The sequence below is a fragment of the Polypterus senegalus genome, chromosome 14, assembly GCF_016835505.1.
Source record: "Polypterus senegalus isolate Bchr_013 chromosome 14, ASM1683550v1, whole genome shotgun sequence".
Taxonomy (NCBI): domain Eukaryota; kingdom Metazoa; phylum Chordata; class Cladistia; order Polypteriformes; family Polypteridae; genus Polypterus; species Polypterus senegalus.
The window spans coordinates 77902858-77929157 of NC_053167.1; the positions used below are offsets into that span (position 1 = coordinate 77902858).

The 26300-nt window shown below is 37.9% G+C and overlaps 1 protein-coding gene across 1 annotated transcript in view; it reads left to right on the top strand.

The window, feature by feature from the left end:
• The window catches only part of LOC120514410 (cytosolic phospholipase A2-like), an 88935-nt gene that overhangs the window by 12569 nt on the left and 50066 nt on the right, over positions 1–26300 (top strand). The window contains exon 2 of the mRNA XM_039734768.1: positions 17348–17485. Within this exon, the coding sequence (XP_039590702.1) occupies positions 17453–17485 (33 nt within the window). The 5' untranslated portion in view covers positions 17348–17452. The remainder of the gene's footprint in view (positions 1–17347; positions 17486–26300) is intronic.

Sequence of the window (26300 nt, forward strand, 5' to 3'; positions counted from 1 at the left end):
CATAACATTCTCGGCATGGATTAAGGTATTAGATGTCTGAAGCCTGTGCAGCCAAAATTGGGCACATGGCACTAAAGACCCTTAACTTGGTCACTTTCAGACTCTACCAGGTGCAGGATCTAAAACCAGGGCCCTGAATCGAAAGTCAACAGGATTAACTTTTACACCACCATGCCACCCATAGAGACAGCTCTAAAATGCAGATTTGCTTAAAGTAAATGTAATAAATCAAACATATGATTTCGTCTAAATTATATACTTTTATAAAGTTTTTTTTTAATCCATTAAACTTTTGTGGTCTTGTTTAGCTTGTGCAGGTGACAAACGGTGCTTGGTTTCCACCAGACATGACACTAATCTTGGTTTCATCAGACCAGAGAATCTTGTTTCTCACATTCTGAGAGTCCTGTATGTGCTCTTTTGCAAATTCCAAGCAGGCTTCTATTACTGTCTCTTACTGAGAAGAGGTGTCTGTCTGACAACTCTGCCATAAAGCCCAGATCTGTTGAGTGGTGCAATGATAATTATCCTTCTCGGGGTTTCTTCCCCTTCCCTAGATCTGTGCCTCAACACTATCCTGTCTCTAACCTTTTCTTTCATTCATTCATTAATTTTCCACCTTCTTATCTGAAGCTGGGTCACAGAGGCAACAGCCCTAGCAGTGAGGCTCATGTGTCCTTCTCCACCAGCCACACTTGCTAACTCATTCTTTAGGATCCCAAGACAGTCCCTGAGGTCTCCTCCAAGCTGGTCATACCCATAAAAACTACACAGGGAGTCGTCCAGGACGCATCTGTATCAGTAACTACCTCAGTTGGCTCCTCTTGATGCGGAGGATGTCTGTAAACTGTGTAAGAAATTCCTTCAACTTCATGGCTTGTTTTTTTTTTTTGTTCTGATATACATTGTCCATTGTGAGACCTTACATGGACAGGTTCAGTCAATTGAATTGATCACAGGTGAACTCCAAACATGGTGTGTAAACATCTCAGTGGTGATCCGTAGATGGGGTGCACCTGAAGCAGATTTCAAGTGTCATAGTTAAGGTTCTGTATTCTTGTGTTACAGTGATATTTCAGTTTTTTATTTTTAATAAAATTGCAAAAAGTTCTAAAATCCAGTTTTTTTGCTTTGTCTGGGGTGTTGAGAGTTGTTCGATGAGGGAAAAATTAATTTAAATGATTTTAGCACAAGACTACAATAAAAAGTGAAGGGGACTGAATACTTAATGTATCCTAGTGATGCATGTTATGTGCTTCCTTTTATCATTTTATATTGTGAGGCCGTGTCCTGACATATACAAGTCTAAAAGTAGTCAGTCAGTCATTCTCTAACCTGCTATATCCTAACACAGGGTCATGGGGGTCTGCTGGAGCCAATCCCAGCCAACACAGGGCGCAAGGCAGGAACAAACCCCGGGCAGGGCTCCAGCCCACCGCAGGGCACACACACACACAAAAGTGACAATTCAGGATCACCAATGCATGTCTTTGGACATGCAAACTCCACGCAGAAAGGAACCCGGGAAGTGAACCCAGGTCTCCTTACTGCGAGGAAACGGCGCTACCACTGCGCCACCGTGCCCTCCAGTATAAAAGTAAAATGTTTTAAATGGAGTGCAAATATACATACCCAAATTATTCCATATATTGCAGTTAACATTAGAAGCTGATGATAAATAGAAATAAACATCTTTTTCTACTATAGTTATATGTTCAAAGTCTGACAATTGTTCTTGTAGCATACCAGATGTTCTGTACAGTATAAGGCTTCCTCTGCGAGGTGCTCCTCCCCATCCTGCATGGCTGTAAGCCATTTCTTTACTTGGATGGATACACTGCTTTTTGCTAGCCACTGTTTACAGCATGAAAGTTAAGATTAAGTTCAAGTCCTAATTAATGGCAAGCATATTCTGAGGTTAATTCACAGTTTACTAACTAGTTAAGAGCTTAAACACGAAAACCAAAATACCAGGGTATTGTGTGGTGGTTGACTTAATGATTCTTTTTCTTTTTTTTAAGGCTGGTTCGGACGCAACTTTTTTTTTTTTTTTTTTGTGCAGAGGCTTTACACTTTTTTTTTTCTAATCAAACAGATACAAATGCCTTGTAAATAGTAATAAATATTTTGTTATTATTGTTATTGCTTCACAGGGTCTTGAACATTTTCTGACTCTGGGTTCTCGTTTAAGGTTTGTTTTGACTTGGCACCAAGCAGCGTGACTAATTGCAAATGCATTTGGCCTGTGCCCCATTCTCGTAAATGGACCCGGTGTTTGGCTGCCGAGCATCCTGGGGCTCCAGCAGCTGGGACCTGAAGATCAGTTTGGCCAATTTCTTATTGGCACTTCCATGTTTGAGGTTTGGAGTACTGGGAGATATTGTATGCGTACCAATGTGTGTCAGCATGCCGAGAGAGCCTATAATATAAGGGATCTCTATACTTGGGGAGCTGTACCTGTCCGTACCTGATCAGAGCTACATAGTGAAGAGCATAACAAGCTAAATCCAGTAGAAACGCTACAATATACAATAAATATATGCTGAAAACAAAATATTTTAATAGTAGTCTCTTTATGGTCAGCTCTCTCAAAAGAAAATACTGCTAGTGTTTGTTTTTCTGTGGGAAGCAGATTCAACTGGAGAGGTGACATCAGTTATGCGTAAAGCTGATCATGCAGAGGCATAAATGTAAGGTGGAATACGTTTGCAGTATGCATGTGTGAAAGCTCTTTGTATGACTGTCTTAAAGCACCATGAGGTGCTGGGAAAAAAAGAAATAGTTCATCAAAGGTGGCCACTAAGTGAGTTTCTAGTAAAATATTTGGCAAACAAAGTCACCAATAAGTGTAGTATGTTTGCTGCAAAATATACTTTGGTGAATTTTGTTCATCAACATTAACTCTCAAACCAGCTGCCAACCTCAGTAACTCTGAATATTTAGAAGGAACAAAACCTAAACATGGTGTTTAGATCCATCACAGGATCTGCTAACACACACACCCACACGCTCATTGTTACCTGGAAAAATTAAAATCATACAAGTCTTTGAGCATTTGGGATGGAAGTTATACTAGCCAGAGAAACACTCATACGGACTGTGAAGAACTGTGAAAACTCCTCATGGAAAACAGTCAAGCACGGAATTCAAACCAAGACATTTGATTATTGAGGTAACGGCTATAACCGTGGCACCACAAAGCAGCCCTCACAATTTACAAATCCTGGGAATGTGTTATTTATATGTCAGTAGTACTAGGGTGTTGTACTGTGTTAGCCATTATGAATGTAGTGAGAAGTCAAGCAAAATGACACCTTTTATTGGCTAACTAAAAAGATTACAATGTGCAAGCTTTTGAGGCAACTCAGGCCCCTTCTTCAGGCAAGATGTAATTATATGTATTATATGTTTGATAAATTAATTTTTTTACATGTTTAATTTCATTTTTTTATTTTTATATTGACCAACTTAAATTATTTTAAGTTTGCTCTCTACACTGGTTGATCTTTTTTTATTTTGTTCACACTTATATAGAGAAAAGCCAAGCAAAATGACACCTTTTATTGGCTAACTAAAAAGATCACAATATGCAAGCTTTCGAGGCAACTCAGGCCCCTTCTTCAGGCAAGAAGGTGTCATTTTGCTTGGCTTTTCTCTACATTCATAATGGCTAACATGGTGCAACACCCTAGTACTACATTCACACTTGTATGAATCTTTGAAAGGCAAAATAAGGAACGAAGATTGGCTGATGCTTGCTTTTTTACGCCACTCTTCACATTCTTACTTAATTCCTAGTGCTGTCTGATCACTGGCACTCTTTCCTTAAACTTGCCAACTCTGACTGAACATTCTAATATATATTCAATATATACTAATTTTCCACTAGTCATGGGGCATTAGGCAGAATCATGCTGAGCCCGATTCCTGCTTTGTTTTTATTGTATGTTTCTAATACCCAAGTGTGAAACTTTTCAGCATGGCTGCCCGAATGGAATCTGCATTGGCTGGAAAACATTTCAACATGGGCACTGATGGGTTGTAGCTCATGTCATCATGCTATCAACATGCTTGTGTTAAAGCTTCATTTCTCTGTTTACCAATTTAAACACTTTAATTGTAGTGAATTTATTGGCTAACTAAAAAGATTACAATATGCAAGCTTTCCAGGCAACTCAGGTCCCTTCTTGAGGCAAGATGTAATCACCCTAGTAACACCCTAGTACTAAATACTTTAATTCAGATTCTATTTTTGTGCAGTATCTTTTTATTTAAACTAGACTCGCAGACTGTTAAAAATGTTTAAATACATTTCAGTGCAACTTGGAAAGAATGATCTATAATTAAGTTCAGATTATAAGTGAATATTTACAACCATTTTGCACAGCATGAAAAAATTAAATGTAGACAAGAAAAGCATCAAAAAGAACAATTAGCACGATATTCCATTTCTGAGATCTGAGTAAATATTCAAACATGAAACAAGGCCTTGTTTTTATACCTGGTGCAAGTGGAAAAACAGCTGTAATAGTCTTCAGATGAGCAGCCATACTTGCTGAATGCATTTTCCAGAAGATGAACGTGCACTGATGACCCTGGTGACTGCACATCCCTGCAGTCCCACAGGCGGCCATCTTTATTTGTCAGTTTGTGATTCTCTTCCTTTTTGTGGCCAGTTCTTGCCTTTATTTTACAGTAACTTATGGTTCAAATACATGACCTGCTTCCATGCTCAGTGACCATCATTGTGATATAGTAGCAGGGGGTTTAAGCTACAAGAATACTGCTTCAGTGCCTACCAGATACTCTGTGTGTTCATAAATCATTTATTCTGCTACTTATTGTACAAGTAACATAACAGTTATTAAATGGCATACCATTAAATCATCATTAAATGGCATACCATTATCCGTGTCCCTTGATTCATCAAGAAACAAGGTGTTGGAGAGCTGAAGCCTGTGCTGTCAGAATTGGGCACAAGACAAGAACAAACCATAGCTTGAGCAGCAACTGATCACAGAACCCATTCACACAGACACACACACACACACACGCACACACACTGATATACAGACCCAGTTTAGAAAGTGGCAGTTCCCAGAAAAAAACCCATGTGCACCCTGGAGACTCCACCAAGGTCCTAAAGTTTAGGGCCATCAGCACTAACTGTTGCACTACCAAGTCACCCGCAGAAACAATTCTAAAATGCACTTTTGCTTATAATAAATGTAATAAATCAAAAATACACCTTAATCTAAATTATGCACTCTTAGGAAGTTTTTTTTAGCGAGTTTTCTTTCTTAAACTTTAGTGCGGTTCTGTTTAGCTTATTTTGTTAACATTTTTCACCTGTAATTATTTCCAAACACTTTTGTTTTAATCAGCAGCCAAATTACAACTCATTGCCTCAACAGATAACGCAGTAAAAGCTGTGATATTTGGAACCTCATAAGTCAGCCAGGTTAGTTAGTCCCTGTTTAGAAAATTCCATCCAAATTTATTGTCCAACCCGCTGAATCTGAACACAGGGTCACGGGGGTCTGCTGCAGCCAATCCCAGCCAACACAGGGTGCAAGGCAGGAAACAATACCGGGCAGGGCGCCAACCCACCACAGTGTTTAGCAAATTGAGGAATTTAAATATGTGGGGTTATATAGCTGTGCAGTTGTGCTCCTCTTTTAGCTGAGGCTGTTTTGGTTAAATGTGGCATTGGATTTAGTCTTTAATCACAGAGTCATTTTCTAGTCCTGACATTTCTTTTATAAGTATTTAACCCAACCTGTGCTGAGTTTCACCTTTGGTACTTTTTGTTTCCACTTGCTCAAGCATCAAATGTGCTCACCGCACTGTAAGTACTTGTGCCTTTCCCTTAACTACTTGCCACTAGGGCTGGTGACGCTTAAAGTTTTAACCTTTTTGCCTGAAGAAGCCTAATATTCAGGACAGCTGTGAAGACGCTCAGTCTTGTCAGAGAACAGCATGGTTCTCTAAGGGGTGGCCTCTTCCCTGTTTCCATTATTGTCAAAGTTTGTGCTCTTCTTGGTGCATATGGTAGTTTCATTTCCATCTCAGAAAGAACTATGGGCATGTATGGAGTTCTAATATCCTGACCTGTCTGTTTCTGATGATGATGGGTGTCAATGATTTTAGCGGACCGTTGTCTGGAATGGATCAGCTAGTTTAGTACTATTTTCACAAATTATATTATGCCCTTCAAATTTTCCTTGGCCATAATGGTAAGTTCCGTTGCTTCAGGCTGTTCTCTTAGTCACTCAATCCTGTAAATCGTCTCCACCTAATAAGCGCATTCTATTACTTTAACTGGAGTTGGTCTTTGATTGTGAGAAACTAGAATGATGTGTCCTTTTGTATACTGTAATTGTTTCTTTGAACTTGTGTGCTTTGTGACGGAGGCCGTAATGCACCCTTTAACCCCATCCAGAACAGACAAGGCCACGATTCAGGTCCTTAACACCTTTCGTTTATTCTGCTCACGTTCTACAAAACATGCAAGTGATAACCGACAAGAACGACTACCTGCACCACCACTCGTCCAGGTAAGCCTTTGCCTCCACTGTTCTTCCAACGTGAAGCTCACTCTAACGCAGCGTTTCCTAAACTCGGTCGTGGAGACCCCCTGTGGCTGCAGGTTTTTGTTCCAACCAAATTTCTAATTAGTGGCAACACCTGATAACACTGAGCTCATTTAATTAGCTGGTATTTTTTTCTTTTATTCTACATTCAGAAAAGCACAGCAGCATGATTTTTACATTTATAAGACATTTAGAAATATTTCTGCTTTTGCTATAGATATAAATGCTTAACTCTCTTTTGTTAATTTCATTATATTTTGCCCTTTCTCTGTGCAGTTTCCCCCCCTTCGTTGTATCTTATTAATGACAGTTAAAAATGAGCAGAGCAGACACGCAGGCAAACAACACTGAATAATCAAAGGCTGCAACTACTTTAGCGTCAGACTCACTAATTAGTAAATAATGGATTAATTAAACAAAAAGTAGAATGGAAATCAAGATGAAAATATTGTTAAAAAGAAAAGAAAATACATTATTCCTATATTACTGCTTGGTACATTTTAATATTTTTTTTTAGCAAACTTAGTTTTCTGATTTCTATATTGTTTCCTAAACACAGAACTTGGGAAATAACACTTCACTTAATCAGCCCAGGAGTTCAATTAAAAACAGAAGCTGGTTGGAACAAAAACCTGCAGCCACAGGGGGTCCCCAGGGCCGAGTTTGGGAAGCACTGGCCTAGCGGCTCTGAAGGTCCCTAACCCGAGTGTACACTACAGCTGCAGTTCTTATGTAGATTTACAGAACCCCAGGCTGCAACAATGACAGAGGTATGGGTAGGCATGCTGAGGGAACATGCTATCATCCACTGCCCATCCATTACTCGGTCTTCCTGTCTGAGAAAGTTACCACTAGCTTACCAAACTGGGATACCAAACCATCTGCAACTTCCATTAATAGTGTATTTCGTGTGTGTTTTACATTTTTGTGATGAGTTGATTAATTAGCCAAGAGCCTAAATTGGTTGGAAGGACATTGGGAGAGCTGTAAGCAGGACTAGAACTCCATACTGTTGACTGAAGACTTCCTACATTATTTAGAGATTTAAATTGATGTGGCCTTTGTGAGTGAACTGTTGTTACCTCAACAAATAACACTATAAGGCAGAAGACAGATCTTTTATATTGACCATCTCCTCACATACAATTACAAATACATTTCAGAAGCCAGCGAAAAATATTTTTGTTCAACAAACATATAGACATCTTTTTTTATTTTTTATATAGAGGATACCTTCTCAAGGTGCTTGAAAAATACAGACAGGACTACTGTTGATATTTTTAATTGTAATGCAACAGGTCATTGAGTCAGCTGGTTAGTGGATTTAACTGGCCATAAGAGTTCCAGCACAGATCTGTGAGGCTATTGACGATGAGTGTTGTAGTGGAGTCTGGACAAAGTGGAGATACCAGACCATACGAGTATGTGAATACGAATGGAGGTTAGTGAAAAGAGCAAATATAATTGTAGGGCAGTGCAGGCAACTTGTCGGCCAGTTATCCAGGTGAATGGCAATGGTGTTTGCAATTTTTAAGAAAAAAAAACTGGATCAATCCCTCATGAAACAGAGTTATTTAAACAGTATGTTCTATTCAGTGATTCATTTTCTACCCTACTGTACTTATGAAGTTTGGGGTTATTGGAAGCTGGTGCATATGTCGCCAGCATTGAGTGCAAGGTGGAAAACAAGCCTTTATAGCAAACAAGTCAGTCATGCACACAAACACACACACACACACTCACTCACTCATATAGAGGCTAATTTCGGACGTTCAATGAACAGATCATGCACATCGTCTTGGTGGAGGAGGAACACCAAAGTGCCCTGAGAATAAACCACACAGAAAGCAACCAGGACTTTGAATCTTGATAATCTCAATAGCATTGTATATTTTACTATGATATTTTAAAACTTGTGGCAACTGACCTAAAATAACCCTCAGGTTAAATTTAGAGTAGGCACGACTGTTTACTTAATCATCATTTTGTTTCAGTTCTGAGTCAGTAGTAGTCACTGACATTGCACTTTACAGTTTCCTGGTCACACGGAGAGATGTCTCTATCTCAGCAGAACCATATACTCTTAAAAACATTAACATCCTTACATTTTTAAACAATTCTATAGTCAGCAAGCCCATAACCACTAAAAGAAAAAAGCAGCACACAAACTAATTCAATTGAAAGTAGAAAATATGGACTTGGACAAATTTGTTGGTAGTTCGTAGCAACTTCTTGAAAAAGTGCTGTATACCTCCTGAAAACTGATTTAGTGAAAAGCAACTGCCCCCTGTATACCTGCATGACTTTGATATATCATCAAGTAAAGCAAAGCAAAGCAAGTGCGAAAAGAGCAAAAGCATTGTTTATTCTGCAAAGATATTCTAAAATAGCCTGGACATATTTATTGGTGATCCTAGAAAAGATCATAAATAATTGGATTAGAGTGATTTTTTTCAAACTAGCTGTGTTCTGTAATTAGTGTGTGTCATGTGTGTCTCCAACAGTGCTAGTGAAGGTTTTATATTCTCTTTCTGTCCCTTTTTGGTTGAAGCTTTTCCTGCATGGAAACTCCTTGCCAGTCATCCGTCCATCCACTCTTGAACTGGCTTAATGTACCGCTTAAAAGCCATTCCATCAAACAGCTCACTAACACACATTCTAACAAGTCACTAGGCAGTGTAGCCTACATGTCCTTGGGATATGGGAGGAAAACCTTACCTGAAGAAAAACACCACACAGACACCTGTTCAACATGCATATTTTACCTAGGCAGTGCCCAAGCCATTGTGGACAATAATTCAGTATCCATTCCACATATGTAAGAGTGGGCACTTTATTGATAACCCTCTCTAGTATTCAGTAAAACCTCCCTTTTGCCATAAGAAAAAGCTGAATTCTTTGAGGCATGGAATCAAAAAGGTGTTTTAAACATTCCCTGGGATTTCTGGTTCACGGTGACATCATAGAATTGGGCGGTTCCTGTAGATATTTTCGCTAAGAATTCATGTGTAGATGACAGTTGGGTATTCCATTCCAGGACGAAGGTGGAGTCCTTACCTGGCCAGGATGCTGTAATAGAAGGATTGACAAAATGGGGGCAATACCCGGTCAGGACGACTTATGATCCTTGTCCTGGGTGGGATGCCTGAAGATTACAAGAACTGGCAGGAGGGCACAGCAGGGAGCATTTCACACCCCATGTCCAACTGTCCTCTGGGGCATCTACAACATGTTGTTAGCCTCCCATTCCACCTCAGTCTAAAGCTGCTCCATTGGAATGAGATGTGGGGACCATACCGGTCATTGAAACAAAGTGTTTTATGATATGGTGTATTATCCTGCTGGAAATGATTGTACATGGTTAGAGCAGTAATGTGCCATTCAAATAATTTTTAGTTTGCATTACGAGGCCCAATTAGCTCCAACTAAAAAGTTCCCCACAATGTTGCACTGCCACCACAAGTCTGAACCATTGACACAAAGCAGGATGGATCCATGAATCCACACTCTGGCTTTAACATCTTCAAGATACAGTAAAAACGGAGATTCTTGAGAGTAGCTAACATATTTCCAATCTTCATTCATCCAATGAACATGCACCCACCAAATCCTCATCTTGCTCGTTTTAGCTGATAGGAGGGAAATCCATCATGGTGTCCTTCAGCTGTGGCCCATCTTCTTCAGGTGTGACATGTTTTGCAATTAGAGTTGGTCTTCTGTCTGCAGCTGTTGTAAACAGCTGATATTTGAGTATTTTGTTTTTTTCTGGTTCTGGCCATTCTCCTTTGACCTCTCTCTTTAATGAGGTATTTTCACAAACAGACTTGCCACTCGCATTGATGTTCTTTGTTTATGACACATTTCTCTGTAAACTCTGGAGACGGCAGTGTGTCAAAATCCCAGAAGGACAGCTGTTTACATCTGGCACCAACAATCATACCACAATCAAAGATGATTAGATTGTATATTACGCTCTAGGCTTTTTTGGAAATAAAACGTTTATTGCATCGTCTTACCAGAAATGATAAAGCAAAAGCATTCAATTTTAAAACTGTCAGGTGTCTCACTACTAGAGACCTCTGATAAGACTTGGGAAAAGAGGAGAATAAGGATAAAAAAAATGAGCATGGGCCAGAATATTGAGTTTGTGGGAGTGCATTGGTGGCATTTTGAAGTGTCTTAGCCACCATTTAGACAATTTACAGAAGGTTCGCTGGGATGTCTTCCAGGGTGTTCTCAGCAAGGTTGAGTAAATGTTCATGTAAACAGGAAGTTATTCTTGAGAGTTTGGAAAGATCTTTAATACTGTTCATCAAAGATAGTTTGTACTTTTAAAAATGTGCAGGCAATCTGTCATTGTAGCATTTTAAAATAAAATAGGCATTTGACAGTTTTGGATTAACTTGAAAAGTCTGGTTGCCAGTCTTCAAAATAGTGCATGCAATTACTGTAATCATGGTGGGACCAACCAGGTACATCTTCATGGTCTCTTATTTAATTGTTTAGTTGTATTTGATGTTTTATCTGTACAATCAGAACTAGTAGACTTTCCTTCCTGATATATTAACATCACAGTCTTCACCGTAAACCATTAATATCCTATGATTTATTGCTTCAATATCTGGAATATGTTTTCATTGCTCAATTAATGAAATTCTCTTTTAATGTTCATCATATGTTTAGCAGAAGTGTTTCCCCCCAAATGCTACATTTTCCTCCAGCACCCTCTCCTCTCCACACACTCCAGAATCCATAAGTCTCATGCCTGTAGCATTATGGAAATCAGGACAAATGTTCATCTTACAAAAAAAAAATTCACTCACAACTGCCAGTGTACATTCACCCATAATTCCATTTATAGCTTAAAACATGACTAGTCTTCACCACTTTTATACCTGTAACATGGCTGTTCTCTATAATTCATATCCTCATATTATACCCTGAGTTATTCCCATGTTTATCATAATCATCTGAAAGAAATTACTCCACTTGTATTTTCCAAACCTAAAAATCTATTTTTTTGTTTTGAGTAAGGTTTTCAAGGCATGCTCATCCTCAGTTCATTGTAAGTCATGCATGCTAATTTAATGAGATTCATATGCATAAGCACTTTGTCTTTTATACCTAATTGAATTATCGCTTTTCTAATATGCTCATTAATTTTGTTCTTTCTTTTTGCGTCTTTGTACCAGTTTAAGTTATTTTGTATCTTCTGTGCCCTTTCTATACTTTCTTTCACTTCACCTTTTTGTTTCTGTTGCCCTCTATCATTGTCTTCATCAGTACACATGGAAGTAGTTGAGTTTATCGCTAAAGTGTCAGTTGCTTTCTTTTTCTTCCTATGTGTCATGCTTGTTTCTGGCACGTAGAGATAAAAGCCAAAAGTAGCATAAAATAATGAGAAACTATAAATGGACAGCCAGCTATTCAATCAAATGCACAGTGTAGTCAGGGAGAGTGTGAAATCATGGACCAGTGAGCAAAAAAGAAGAGACAGACAGACCAGGGATGTGGAAAAACTCAAATGAAGAAGCTCACCAAGGGCAGAATATGCAAAATTCAAAATACAAGGGAAATGGCAGGGGAGTGACTTAATGCAGGACTTTCTTAATGTGATGACCTACCTGATCAGCAGAAAAGGTGCATGTCCGACTGGACCTGTTACCGTGCAGCTGGAGATGCCACCCAGTATTGTGTGGCTGTAGTGCCATTAGTTTAATCTGATGGTAATTTGGAGTTCTTTGTCCCAAATTAGGTACTGAATAAACTGTTAGAGCACTAACAAGACATGGTGTTGTAACTACAGTTATAGGAGTGGTTTTATATAAAAATAATAGTAGGTTTTAATAGTAGGTGACCAGTGTAAGAAAGCTGTTCTCATTATGGCTTCAGCTTCTCTGAGCCTTTGAAAGTAAATCAGAGCAGTTTTTGAATCATTTGATGCCACAAATATATTAATTAATTTGTCTAGTTAGAGAAATTTTTGTTGAGAGCTGTTATGACAACATAAAGTCTGTTTTCATTTGCTCATTTGGGATAAATGTGGCTAAAAATTGTTACAGCTAAAAGTCGTCCCATTTGTTTCGTGCTCAAGTGGTCAAACACTCCCAAAGATGTCCAAGGAATGACAAAGCACTCCATAATTTTGGCTGCACAACTCCTGAATGCATCTGCAGCCCGACCCTCCTAATATTGCCGTCAGTCAAATTGGCTGATCATGAGATAGTCACAGGCAGCTGAGCCGGTATCACTGTAGCGTTTGTAATATGCCATTCTGAAAAATGGTGCTTAGAAGGGCTTCTAATGTTCTCACTGACTTCTGTTGGATCTGACAGTGTTTACTGGATTCTTTTTTTGAAATTTTCAATTTCAGCATTTTGATCCAGTAAATGGGAAGCCTTCATTTTGGAAAGAAGAACAAAATTAAAGCAAAACGTTTACTACAGCTTTGACTTGTTTGACGAGGCAGGTACAACATTGCCTCTAGTCACTTTACCTGAATCTGTATAGTAAATTGTGACTAATTCAAAGAAATTCCTGTTCATCTGAGTACACTGGGCATTGATATTTGATAGGTAGAAACTTGTTTTGGAATTATTTGCATATCTCCATTATAATTAAGTACAGTATATTCTTTGTTAAAATTCAGTTTTACTTTCATTTCCAATAAATTAATTGGAATTCTTCATATTTCTTTCAGTAGCTGATAAAAAGTGAAATAAAGTACCAATTATAAAATGAATCTGACTGGTGTTATTGAACTCTACCCAACCTAAAATACAGCTCTGAGTCGAGCATATTGCATATAAGAGTTTAGGCCAATAAACAGAAAGAACAGTGCGACTAAACCCTTCAGTAGTCGAGGGCAGTCCAGCAGGGTGTTTTTGTTTGTGACAGCATGAGACCACCGTGTTTAGCACTTACTGCACCTACAGATTGAAATCAAATACTGGCCTGGTTGTTGTCTGAGTGGAGGGTGCATTCTCCCTCCATGTCTACATGAATTGCTTTCTGGTTTTCCCTTCCATATCTCTGTGACAATTAGGTTGTGTTACTTGGCTACTCCAAGCTGGCACAATGTGATTCAGACTTACTGTTAAGAATAATTTAAATTTACACATTTTCATAATTCGTTCTCTTTCTGAATCCATATATTCCATTTCAAGGTTGCAAACAGTCAGAGACAGAAAGATAGAAACCTGGATGGAGTGGCAGTCCATGAGAAGACATCCCTGCACTTACTCATGGCAGGCCAACTTAGAGTCACCAATGTGTGATGATGCGAGTTCTCTCCACGCTCCCATCGTCCTTCCGGGAGCCCTTGAACCCGACACCGTCGGTAATGTCATCAATGAGCTAGGCAGTGAGGCACAACAAAGCAAGGGGATGGTGCAAAAGTGCCTTTATTAAAACAACAAAAATCAAAGTCTTCAAATAAAATGTGCAGTGCATCACTAAAAGTCTTCATTAAATAAATAATCCAGTAAAAAGTGGGGGTCGAAAACACAATAAAAAAAAAATCCTTTAAAACAATGGCTGGAAGCTGTCCTTTAACACAAAGCCCGGTGCCTTTCTGCTACTGGTGACTCCCCTGCTTCTTCTGTCCAGGCTATGCACCAGGGGAGCCACCTTACCTGCAGCTGACCTTCATTCTGTCTTCTGCTTCTGCTTTCAGCACCTTGTTGAGTCAATGCCACGTAGAATTAAGGCAGTTCTGAAGGCGAAAGGGGGTCAAACACAGTATTAGTATGGTGTTCCTAATAATCCTTTAGGTGAGTGTAATACATACATATTATACATATATAATTTAAAATATGCTGTATGTACAGTATATAGGCTGGAAATTAAATATGTAAGATACTGTTCTTAATACTTAGTGTCACGTGAAAAAGTAGTCCGCAAATCATGAAGTCCGTGCTGACAGGACCTTTGTGATGATGTTGGTAACAGCTTCAACGGTACTGACGTAGTAGTAGAGTGATATGCCATGTTAGCCATTTGTGGATTCAATGACATGTGAAGCAAAGCAACACCTTTTGCTTGATTAACTGAGTAGATTTCAACTCGGTTAACCATTAAAAGGTGTCATTTTTGTCTCATTTCTTATTGCGGTACTGTCAGAAAGGCTTCTTGGTTTGGAAGGCTTTGGCTACAGAATCAGTGATATGCCACTTATTGTCGAATTCTGCTTTTTGCTGGAGCAGTCTCAATGAGATATTGTTCTATAAAGCTCTCATACATTTACTCAAAGGTTCCTGAACAAACGATCAGCTCCCCAATCACAATAGCTTTTCCAGTGAAATCTGTCATGCCTTCTTTTCAGCATGCTCACAAATAATAATGATACATTTTATTTGTATTGCACTTTATATTTTAGCAATCTCAAAGAGTCAAAAATAAGTCTATAAAAATACTTTAACAAAAAGTCTTTCTAAAGAGACGAGTTTTTAGGTTTCGTTTAAAACATCAGATGACTGTGGGGCTCTCAGGTAATCAGGGAGGGCATTCTAAAGCTTCGGCGCCACAGATGAAAAAGCCCTGTCACCCATGCTGCTGAGCTTATTTCTGGGGACTTGGAGAGTGTTTTGTGTACAGAGCGGAGGGTATGTGAGGAAGTATAAGGAGTGAGAAGTTCCTGTAGGTAAAGAGCGGCATGTCCATAAATGCACTGATGGGTGAGAAGGGAGACCTTGTACTCTATTTCTATTTCTCATTAGCTGTCTCAGTATAAATTTGAGCTAGAAAGGCGTTTATTGAGAACTGACAAATGAGAATTGCTTGTTTGACGGTTTCTAAATTAATTTTTTGTTCATTCTTATATCTGTCACAAATGTTACGTAGCCTATAAAAAGTTGTCTTCTTCCTATGAGTCCTTTACAAGTAAGCAGTGGCAGCAGTTAAACTTCTGAAAAAAGGTCAGCTCTGTGGAGCGACAGGCTGATTTTTGCATCTGTGAGAAAGATTGTAGACTAGCAGTAAGAGGGCTGTCTGTGTAAAATGTAACCCATTGCAAATACAGTATGTGTGCTCATCTCAAGCATTGTCAAAAAAGACAGATAGGCTGATATTAATTGTTGGTTAATTAATTTACAGCATAAACGCATCCTCTACTTTTGTAGTATATTGTCTGTAGTACTAGGGTGTCCACCCCAAGCATATAAGGTGCTCCATTATTTTCAGCCAAGCAATACGGGATAAACAACTGCAGGAGCTTAGACAAGATTTCATTAGACAAGGTTATATCCCCAAAACAACAGACACTCAAATAAGAAGAGTTACTGCCATACCCAGAGTCAACCTTCTGGAATATAAAAACAAAGACAACAAAGACCCACATTTTGAAGCACTTTGAAAAATTATAAAATAACTTCAACCAAAGCTACACAATGACGAAATGCTGAAAAATATATTTCCAGAACCTTCCCTCCTGGCATACAGACAACCGCCAAACCTGCAGCAACTAATTATCCGAAGCTCCCTAAGTGAACCAACAGAAAATGGCACAACTCCCTGCCTACAGAAAAGAAGTTAAACATGTGCTCACGTTTATAATACAGACCGCGTAGTCATACCACACTGCCGACTAGAACATCCATTAAAGGGATTGTTTTCCTGCAGATCATCTAATGTGGTCTACCTAATTCTCTGTATGAAATGTCCTGACACTGCACTCTATGTGGGAGAAACTGGACAAACACTCCGCCAGAGAATGAATTTGCACAGGTTACACATCAAGCATGGAAACATAGATGTTCCTGTAGCAGGCCACTTTAACATCCATGGTCACTGTGAGAGGGACTTTACAGTAACAGAGCTTATTAGCAGCTTCAGAAAACAGCAAGAGAGAAAAGAATGGGAAGTTAAACTCATGCTAAAATTGAACACATTACAACATGGTTGAATAGAGACAAGAGTTTTATGGCAGATATGAGGATTGTTTGCTCCTCTCGGACTGACACAGACAACCTGACTGCAGACCCACATTGTATTGAAAAACTAATCAGAAACTTCAAAAGACTTTGTTGGACAGTTATCTTATCCAAAGATCATGACAAGACATTGTTCTCCTCTCTTGCTTAATGAATCTTCGCCTGAAGAGGTCTGTTAATTTTTTACATTTAAGATGTCTCACTTAAAGGTTTTCCAATGTTGTTTCTTGTCCTGGTGTCTATAAAAGCAAAGGGAACTCCAGTTTCTGTATTACATCTTGCCTGCAGAAGGGCCCTGAGTTGCCTTGAAAGCTTGCATATTGTAATCTTTTTTAGTTAGCCAATAAAAGGTTTCCTTTTAATTGTCACTAGTATATTGTCTGAAATACTATTTCATATAAATGAACATCTGCGTCAAATAATAATTTGGTTGGCTGAATTTCCTTTACTTGATAAGTTTTCTGTTATGCAGGTATCCTGAAACAGAAAGAATTCCAGTAAATGTGCAGCATCTCTTATGCAAAACCATTGGACTTCCTTGAAATGAATGCAGATCAGATTATTGCCTAGAAGCAACTTCTCTGATCTGGTAATATTTGATCTGGACCCTGTACAGTGTAAACACACCTGATGATATTGGTCCCTACAATGTTTTCATTGTTTGCATAAATGACTTTACACATAAGGTGAAATGAAAGCATGGCATGTAACATCTCAGTGAAAATGCATTACTTAGAAATGTGCTGAATTCAAATGTGTGATGTGAGAAACTCTAAAATTCAAAGGGCTTTTCTGTTCCTATAAAGATTGTGCTTTCATTTTCAGGGTATGTTGGACACAGCGTAACACCACTTTTGGAACTACTTGCACTTGAATTCAGCTTCTTTCTTTACCTTGAAGAACAGCATTTCAGCTTTCCGGAATTTGAAGATGTCTTCTATAGATCCTTATCAGTACATAATTGTAAGTACAAAATAATTAAGTTTGAGACATGATGTCAATCAAAAAGTACACAATGTTTGTCTGAGTGAATTATGACAAATGAGGGATTTTAGTGTAACAAACTGTTTCTTGGTACAGTAGGTGTAATTTACTGATTACCTACCTACTGCAATCTGCCCTCTATTTTACTGCATTATGAACCCGTGGCTATAATTTTAAAGTCATTTACTAATCAATAGACACACAACCTTGTGCCAAGTTAAGCAAATGTCTTATTTTGCTTCTGCAAGTTTTTTTTTTACATACGCTCATGGATTGTGGTTATTAAGCTTTTTTACCGCATCTTTGGTGTGAACACCTGGTTCTGTATGCTTGCCGGGTTTCATTAGATTATCTAATGCAGTACATCCCAGCATGCACCTCTATTGTTAATTCAAATGAAAGCTTGGTTCATATATTGATGTGAACATAATTAGACTGAATAAGGGAACTCTGTAGCAGGATTAGCATATTTCATTAGCAAAATATAGTGAGGCCTGTATAGGAAATGCAAAAATTATAGGATCATATTGCATTTTGAACTTTCAGAAAGTGGCATTGTGTCTAGAGCAGGTTACTGAATAAGTTAAAGTGGGAGAATATGAACAAGCATTTCAGTTTTTATCCTTCTACTTTCTAACCTGCTTTACTATGGTTGGGGGGCGGGGGGGCTGCTTTTTTTAAGCTGCACCTCCTCAAAATGCTGGTCCCACTAATGTGAACCCAATGCTGTGAAGCAGAGCATGATCTTGGATGCTTGGTTACTGCTAAATGTAGTCACACAGCATGATTTTTGGATAATAGACATTTTAATCAAAGTAAATGCTTAATTACAGCAGATCATCGACATGTAAGTGATTAAATGTTGTATGATATCTCTAGGCCAGGGATTCTCAACCTTTTTTTTTTTTTACTGGCATACTGGCCCTTTAGGAATGGAATATTTGAAAATACTACAACAACAACAACAACAACATTTATTTATATAGCCAATTTTCATACAAAAAAATGTAGCTCAAAGTGCTTTACATAATGAAGAATAGCAAAATAAGAGACACAGTAAGAAAATAAAATAAGTCAACATTAATTAACATAGAATAAGAGTAAGGTCCAATGGCCGGGGGGACAGAAAAAACAAAAAAAAACTCCACACAGCTGGAGAAAAAAAAAATAAAATCTGCAGGCATTCCAGGCCATGAGACTGCCCAGTCCCCTCTGGGCAATCTACCTAACATAAATGAAACAGTCCTCTTTGTATTTATGGTTTTCATGGAAGGATTTGATGATGATGATGATGATCACGTGGACTTCTGGCTTTTAGTCCATCAATGCTGGGGCATCATGGTGCTTTGAGTAGGTTGGTGGTGGCGCAGGCGCACCACAGAGAAACCAGAAAAAGAAACAGAAGAGAGAGTAGGGGTCAGTACGGATTTTAGAGCCACCATGAATAGTTATTATGATGAATTGAACATACAGAGTATCAGGATTAAGTTAAAGTGAAGTTATGAGAAGGCCATGTTAAAGTAATGTGTTTTCAGCAGTGTTTTAAAGTGCTCCACTGTATTAGCCAGGCGAATTCCTATCGGCAGGCTATTCCAGATTTTAGGTGCATAGCAGCAGAAGGCCGCCTCACCACTTCTTTTACGTGTTTTACTACAATTTTATCTGCCTTAAATTGTTCAGTACTGAATTTTTATTAGTCACAAAACAACTAAAAGTGATGTTTCTTCAATCCCCCATCCATAATATTGAATTTTGGAATAGCAAGTGATTACTGAGAGATTTTTGTGTAGGTGTGTATGTTTTATTTTTTCTTAAACTAGGGGGCTTTGCCCCCTGCTCGCTTCGATTGCCAACCCCCGTACCCCCACTTCACATCTCTGTTGCTCACGTTGTAAAGAGGGGGCTGAACGCACCCCAAGGAGATGCGGTTGCTCCTCCGACACCCCCTCTTAAATGGTGATACAATGGGAAACAAATACATTTTTTTTATATATTTACCTCCTATTTGCACGATCAGCTGCTGGCTTGCTGCTGCCGTGCCGCGTGATCTGCATCCTGCGCAGCGCACTTCTGTCACATCACCTACTGTATGTCCATATATTTGATCTCTTTTCACTTTTACCTTTTCATCAATATCGCATTGAATTTTGATTCCGTGTTTGGAACGCAACGTATAACTGCCGTGAATGAATATTGCTTCTTTCATCTACAAGAAATGTGTCTGACAATAGCATTCACACAACTGAGAAATGATTAAACCATGTGCGTGGTTATGTAGGCAGGACTTTTCCAAATCTCTGCATAAGTTCTTGTCTCGCGGGGCATCCGGCCTTGGGCATGGTTACATCTCTTGGCACGAAAACTCGTCTCACGGGATGTGAAAGTGTCTCTCTGAGAAAGTCACGTCTCGTCTCCTTCCAAGATTTTTATTTTATAATAGAGAGATAAGACAAATGTTTTTTTTAATAATTAATATAAGAACAGTAATGTGTTGTCATATGGAATACAAAAAATAGAAAGCCTAAAATGTTGATACTTATAATGTACAAAAAGTATAGCGTTATAAATAAATTCAGATCAAAATAAAAGTATCCACAATTTACTGCTTCAGGCCAAAAAAAAGAGCAAAGTAACTCCCTGTTAAGGGAGGATGAAATTTCCTGAACATTGACAACTCTGCCCAAAACAACAGAAAGACACAAAAATCAAATGTTAGATATGTTTATTTTATTATTAATAATTGTTAACATTCACCTTTGTTACTTATTATATATTCTTCTGCTTTAGTCTGACAATTTATATAACTATTATAAAAGTCAAAGTAGAGTAAAATTGTTTACCAAAAACAACGTCCAAGCCAGCTGAGAGATGTAATCGTTCCAGCATGTCTTGGGTCTGTTGCAGAGTCCATCTACTGTATATTGTTACTACTGTTTGTATGCAGCATGAGCAGAAAAATCTGACGCGTTCAAGTCAGTGCAGGTGTGATATATTGAAATGTGATGAATGATATAAAGTTAGGAATGTCATTCACCTTAATATACACTACATAAAAATGCTGAGAATAATCTTCCACATTACAAAAATAAATATGATTGTTGGGTGCTGGTGAATCAGTTGTTCAGGTATTTCTTCACATACACATGCATACAGAAGCACCTTCTGGCTGAATAAACTCCATGCTCAATAAAATGTGTTTTCTCAAAGTGGTAGTATCAAATTACCTATCCAGATGGCATTCATTGCTCCTATTGCAGTATATTTGTAATATTTTAATTTGGGTAGTCCCATTGGCATAGTATCAACGGTATATTTTGGCAAAATATTTCTGTAGTACTGGAGACCCTCATTATATGAAAAATATGAAGAATTTAGTGATGGAAACCCTGCATGAAAAAACTTACAATATGTTAACACATGCATTACTAAGAAAAATAAAAGACGCATTCTCCCAACTTTAGGAGACTGAAATTATGTGTATATCCAACCATCACTTTTGTACCAATTCAGAGTTGTAAGGAGCTAGAGCTAATATGGCTAACATGGGGCCTGTTCCAGAAAGAGAGATTAGATAATCCTGATTCCCAGAACAAACCCTGGCTTGCATTTTTAGTTGGTGCCACAACACCGGAATTCAATCAGCTCACAACAATCCCGGTTAGGTTAATCTGTGCTTGGTATTCACAACAAAAACCCGTAGAGAATGGTAGATTACTCAGTTCAAATTTAACACCTCAGATATCTGCCTTCAAAATTTGTAATTACGGAATGGATAAGAATAGATAAGAGGACACATTGATATTTGCACTGAGCATTTGATGTACACACTTGGCTTTCATTCGTAAACACCATCAGCCGAATGAAATACAATACAATACAATACAATGCAGAAGTCATATTATTGGAGTATTCCATTACAGAACCCCAAATTGAGTCTGCGTTAATAAGGATATTAGCTATTTATGGAAGAGGAGGGTCTTCAGAGTCATTTCTTTAAAAGGTGAGGGACTCTACAGAAGGGCTCAAGGTGCACTGCTTCATCCATCAATGAGTCTGTTATCAGTTATTATTGTTTAGAAATGCCACAGTTGTTTAAATTTGATTGCCCTACCTGTGACTCTGTGGAATTCTTCTTTGATGTTATTTATTTCTCTTTCGCAAAGACATTATTCTGTGCATGTTTGCAGACTCTTGTTCAAATGTGATCACTTTGCTGATATGTGTGGCATTACCAATGTTGTAAAGAATGCTGCCATAAGCAAAAAGCAAAAAATGAAAATTAAATGATTTGCATCAATGTGTTACACTGAACATGTCATATTTTAAAACCTCAGATGTAAAACAGTACCATTAATGCATACAGGTGTAGTGAAAAATTCATAGCCATGTTCAGGACACGACACTTATCTGGGCAAGCCAGAATGTCTGACTCGGGGACTAATGATTGTTCATTCAAACATGGGCACAATATTTTCAACGTTTTCTTGGCTTTTTCTGCTTCTAAAATAGCGCAGCTGGGATCAGCATTGCTGTCAGGACAACCTTTGATCTTATGGTTGGATGTTCAGCTTCTTGTTACTTATTGCAGGCTCAAAGTGTTCATCCTTCAAAATAACTTGCTCTTTGGCAGGTTAGTTTCAGGGCATTAGTTGCTCCAGTAACTGATGTGGATTTCATCAGATCTTTCTTTCAGGAGCAGACAAAGCCTGAGCCCATTCCAGAAACTGGGATTATCGACTTTTCTGTATCTTTTCCCCCATGGATCACACAATTCTGGCTTAACCTGTTCCAAAAATGCAGTTTTGACTAAATCCAGGTTTTTTGGAACATATATCCATACACCCTGACTTACTTTAACTGGAACTGACCCCTCATTTTGTTTATGTATATATTTTTGTCTGTTTCAGGGGTTTTCATAATAAGGTTTAAAATTATTATCTTCAAATTTTGCTTTGTAGTTTAAAAGTTAATTTTTATTAAAATCTTAGTTTTGTTTATTTACGTGACATTGTTTTGAAGTTCATGTGACCACATATAATCAAACATAAATACAACACCTACATAGGTGACACAAAGTGACAAATGCATTCACTGCATAAAGGCACAGCATAAAATATATATACAGTGGTACCTTGGTATACGTCTGCTTTGGAATAAGTCCAACTTGGTATGCGTCCTGTTTGGATGCGAAAAATTTTTCTTGGTATACGACTCGCGTGCTACCCTTGTTTACCTCTCCTGAGACAAAGCCACGACTGCCCACGAGCGTCAGTACGCCAGTTGCTAGCATTCAGTGAACAACCTGCGCTATAACTCCATGTGAATTTTCAAGTGATTTTGTGTTTTTTTTTTTTTGTTTCACGTAAATTTGAATTGATTGTTGAAAAGTAGGAAGGTGGCATGCGTATCCGGGACATGGCTGCTGCATACCGTATGCCAAGAACGACGGTATCTATGATTGTGAAAAACAAAGACGTTATTAAAAAGTAAATTGAGGTTTATTTCATGTAATTGGCTTTGTATTTATGTATTTTAGTATTAGGCAGTGTTTAAATTATTTTATACAACCACATCAATGTATAATATGCCAATAACAATAGGATTTTTTTTTTCATGGGAACGGATTAATCATTTTCACTTTATTTCTTATGGAAAAATTTGTTTGGTATACGTCCTGTTTGGTATAAGTCAAAGGATCTGGAACGGATTAAGACGTATACCGAGGTACCACTGTATATAACAATTATGTTCTTAGATTTTTTTAGATAAAGAAGGTTGATAAGGTGGTTCTAGTCATGAAGCTAGAGAATGGTGATGTGTTGCATATTGAGTAGCACATGTAATCAAGAATTTCAGTATATTCTGTACCAGGGCAATAATGACCTTGTAAAACTATAAAGCATAAAAGTACTAAGATGCCCCCTTACTATGTAGGTCTTCTGTTTGTTTTTAAATCAGTTTGAAAAGTTGTTAAAGGATATGATATATTCCCTTTAACTGTTGCTGAATCCATGGCCCCACTAGCTTGTTCCATCTTGTTGTATAAATGTTCTGTTGGACTGAGGTTCTGTGACTGCCGTTGGAAGAATTTGCTGTTATGTTGATGTAACATTTGTAGAAATTTCCTACCTTTTGTGGTATGGAGCCAGTATTCAGTTATCCTACATCATTCTAATGAAAACACATCCTATACCATTATATTACTTATATATATATATATATATATATATATATATATATATATATATATATATATATATATATATATATATATATAATCTTGACAACTGGCAGGATAGATATACTGTATAGGTTTTCAGAATTTTCGCCATATCATGATTCTTCCTTCGTTATGAATCAGATTGTGTCTACTGTACATCTGACATGTCTGACTTGTGAAAATGTATCTGTTTATCCTGCTCACTACATCTTAACTATCAGCCATTTCCATCAGTGGCCTGTTTTTAACCACAAGACTGCCTTTGGTTTGACCCTTTTTGGGTGTAACATGGTTGGGTATAAAAACTCTCAGAGGATTACAACACCCGTTTAGCTCTCTCATAGACAAAGTTCCATTTAAATGGTAATGATCAATGATTTGAAATTGCAAAGGCGTGTTCACTGAATAAATTGATTTCTTGGAGAATAAATAGTACAACCAATGTGAAGAATGTTTATTGCTTAATTATTAAAAAGGGATTTCTTCTGTTATCTAATTTAAATGCTACCAGTGGACATAGTACTGATTTACAGTAGATGCAGCTTTACTTTATTACCGTTTTGGCTTTATCATTGAATTTTTTGTATATAATAACATCTGGTTATCAAAAGTTCTGAAATGTTAGTATTTATATGCAGTATTATAAGGAAAGTACTTAGCAAACAACAAATCAATGTGTTCTCCTCGAGGCCAGCAAGATTGTTGGCACCACTGTTTCATAGAATATAAAGTGTGCCCTCTGCACTTTTGAATTTCACTCACTGCACATGCTCAACAGTAAAATTTGTCTAACAAGCAATTTATAAATGAATAAAATGCTCCTTTTGCTGTCATGGAATGCTGCTAAATCCAAAGCTGACTGCCAAGTTCACAGGTTCAACTTAAAGTGTCTGATTGATGCCTTCAATGGGTCACTGATCACCTAAGGTCAGGAAAGGCTACAGGTAAAACAAACAGTATCACTGTTTGTTCTTGGGTAGTTGGAGCTGCTGATTCAGGTTCCAAAAAATTAAATAATACATGTCATTGTCTCTGTGCCTTTTCTTGGGCTGGCAGCAAGCTCAAATGAAAGACATCATTTCCTTTACTGAAAATTGCTTCTTCATACGCGGAGTAAAGCTGCCAAGTTGCTCTCACTCGTGTTTGGGGAATTGCAGCACATGGATAGGTTGTGTCCATGAGAATGGTTTACCAATCTGAAACATTAATGATGTGTTATAAAATTACTTTGACTGTTTCATTTACTAAGGGTAAAGGAAGGGACTCATACTTCTGTTATAATATTCTAGAGAAACTGAGATTTAAGCCATCTTGCTTTTGTGCTATATTTGGCAGAATTTGCCCCAATTTCTGTTTGTTTTTTTCTGTTGGCGCAGATAGATTTTTTTCTCTTGTGTAAAGCTTATTAAGCTTATGTGGATTTCACTTTCACCAAACAACAAAACTTTTAAGTCTCGTGGATATGCCTCTTCATTGGGAAGAAACACTACTTTTCACTGATGGCAACACGAATTAGACGATCTACAAGTCTCCGACTTAAAGTTTAAATCCAAACAATATCTACATACTTCTGTCATATCACCTATATCCATATATTCGATCTGTTTTCGGTTTTACCTTTTTGTCAATATCGTATTGAATTTTGAATACATGTTTGGAATTACATCATGACAACGCAACGTATAACTGCCCGTGAGTGAATATCGTTTCTTTCTCTCTACACAAACTGTGTCTGACAATAGCATTCACACAAATGAGAAATGATTGATTTGTGTGCGTGATTATAAATGTTTTAGAGGTGGGCAGGACTTTTCCTAATCTCTTTGCATAAAGTCTTGTGTCGCGGGGCTTGAAATTTTCTCTTGCAGGATTTCACTTTCACCAAACAACAAATCTTTCCATTCTCGTGGATACGGGACATTACTTTTCCCTGATGGCAACACGATATAGATATCTACAAGTCTCCGACGTAAAGTTTAAATCCAAACAATATATTTGATCTCTTTTTCGCTGTTCCGTTATTTCACCGAGTAATGATTTCCGTTCGTTTGTGCTAATGCGATTCTTACTATCGTTTTTTTTTTTTTGAGACTTTAGAAATTTTGTACTTCCATTATCTCTAACCTGCTCTGCATGTGTATCGTGCCAATGTTTTTGAATTCTTTACGATGTTCTACTTTGTCATCTACTCTTTGTCTTTTATTTCCGGCCCCGGGTGTGGTTAAATCTCCTGGCACAAAGTCTCGTCTCACAGGACATGAAAGTGTCTCTCTGAGAAAGTCATGTCTCTCTTCCAAAGATTTTTTTATTATAACAGATATATATAAAATTGAGAAAAAAAAGTAATGTTTCCCGAATGGTCACTTAATTTCTTTGCAATCTGTCTATCCATTTGCTAAGCTCACAATTTTCAGTGCAAGGTCATGGAGGCCTATTCTAAAAACAAAGGAGACAATGCCAGCTCACTTAGCAGAGGTCACACTTGCCAGAAACTACTATTAGTTCCAATGCTACAATTAGAGAATAGATATTATAGAATATAAAATCTCCCAGAGTCCTCTAGGCAGGCATGAC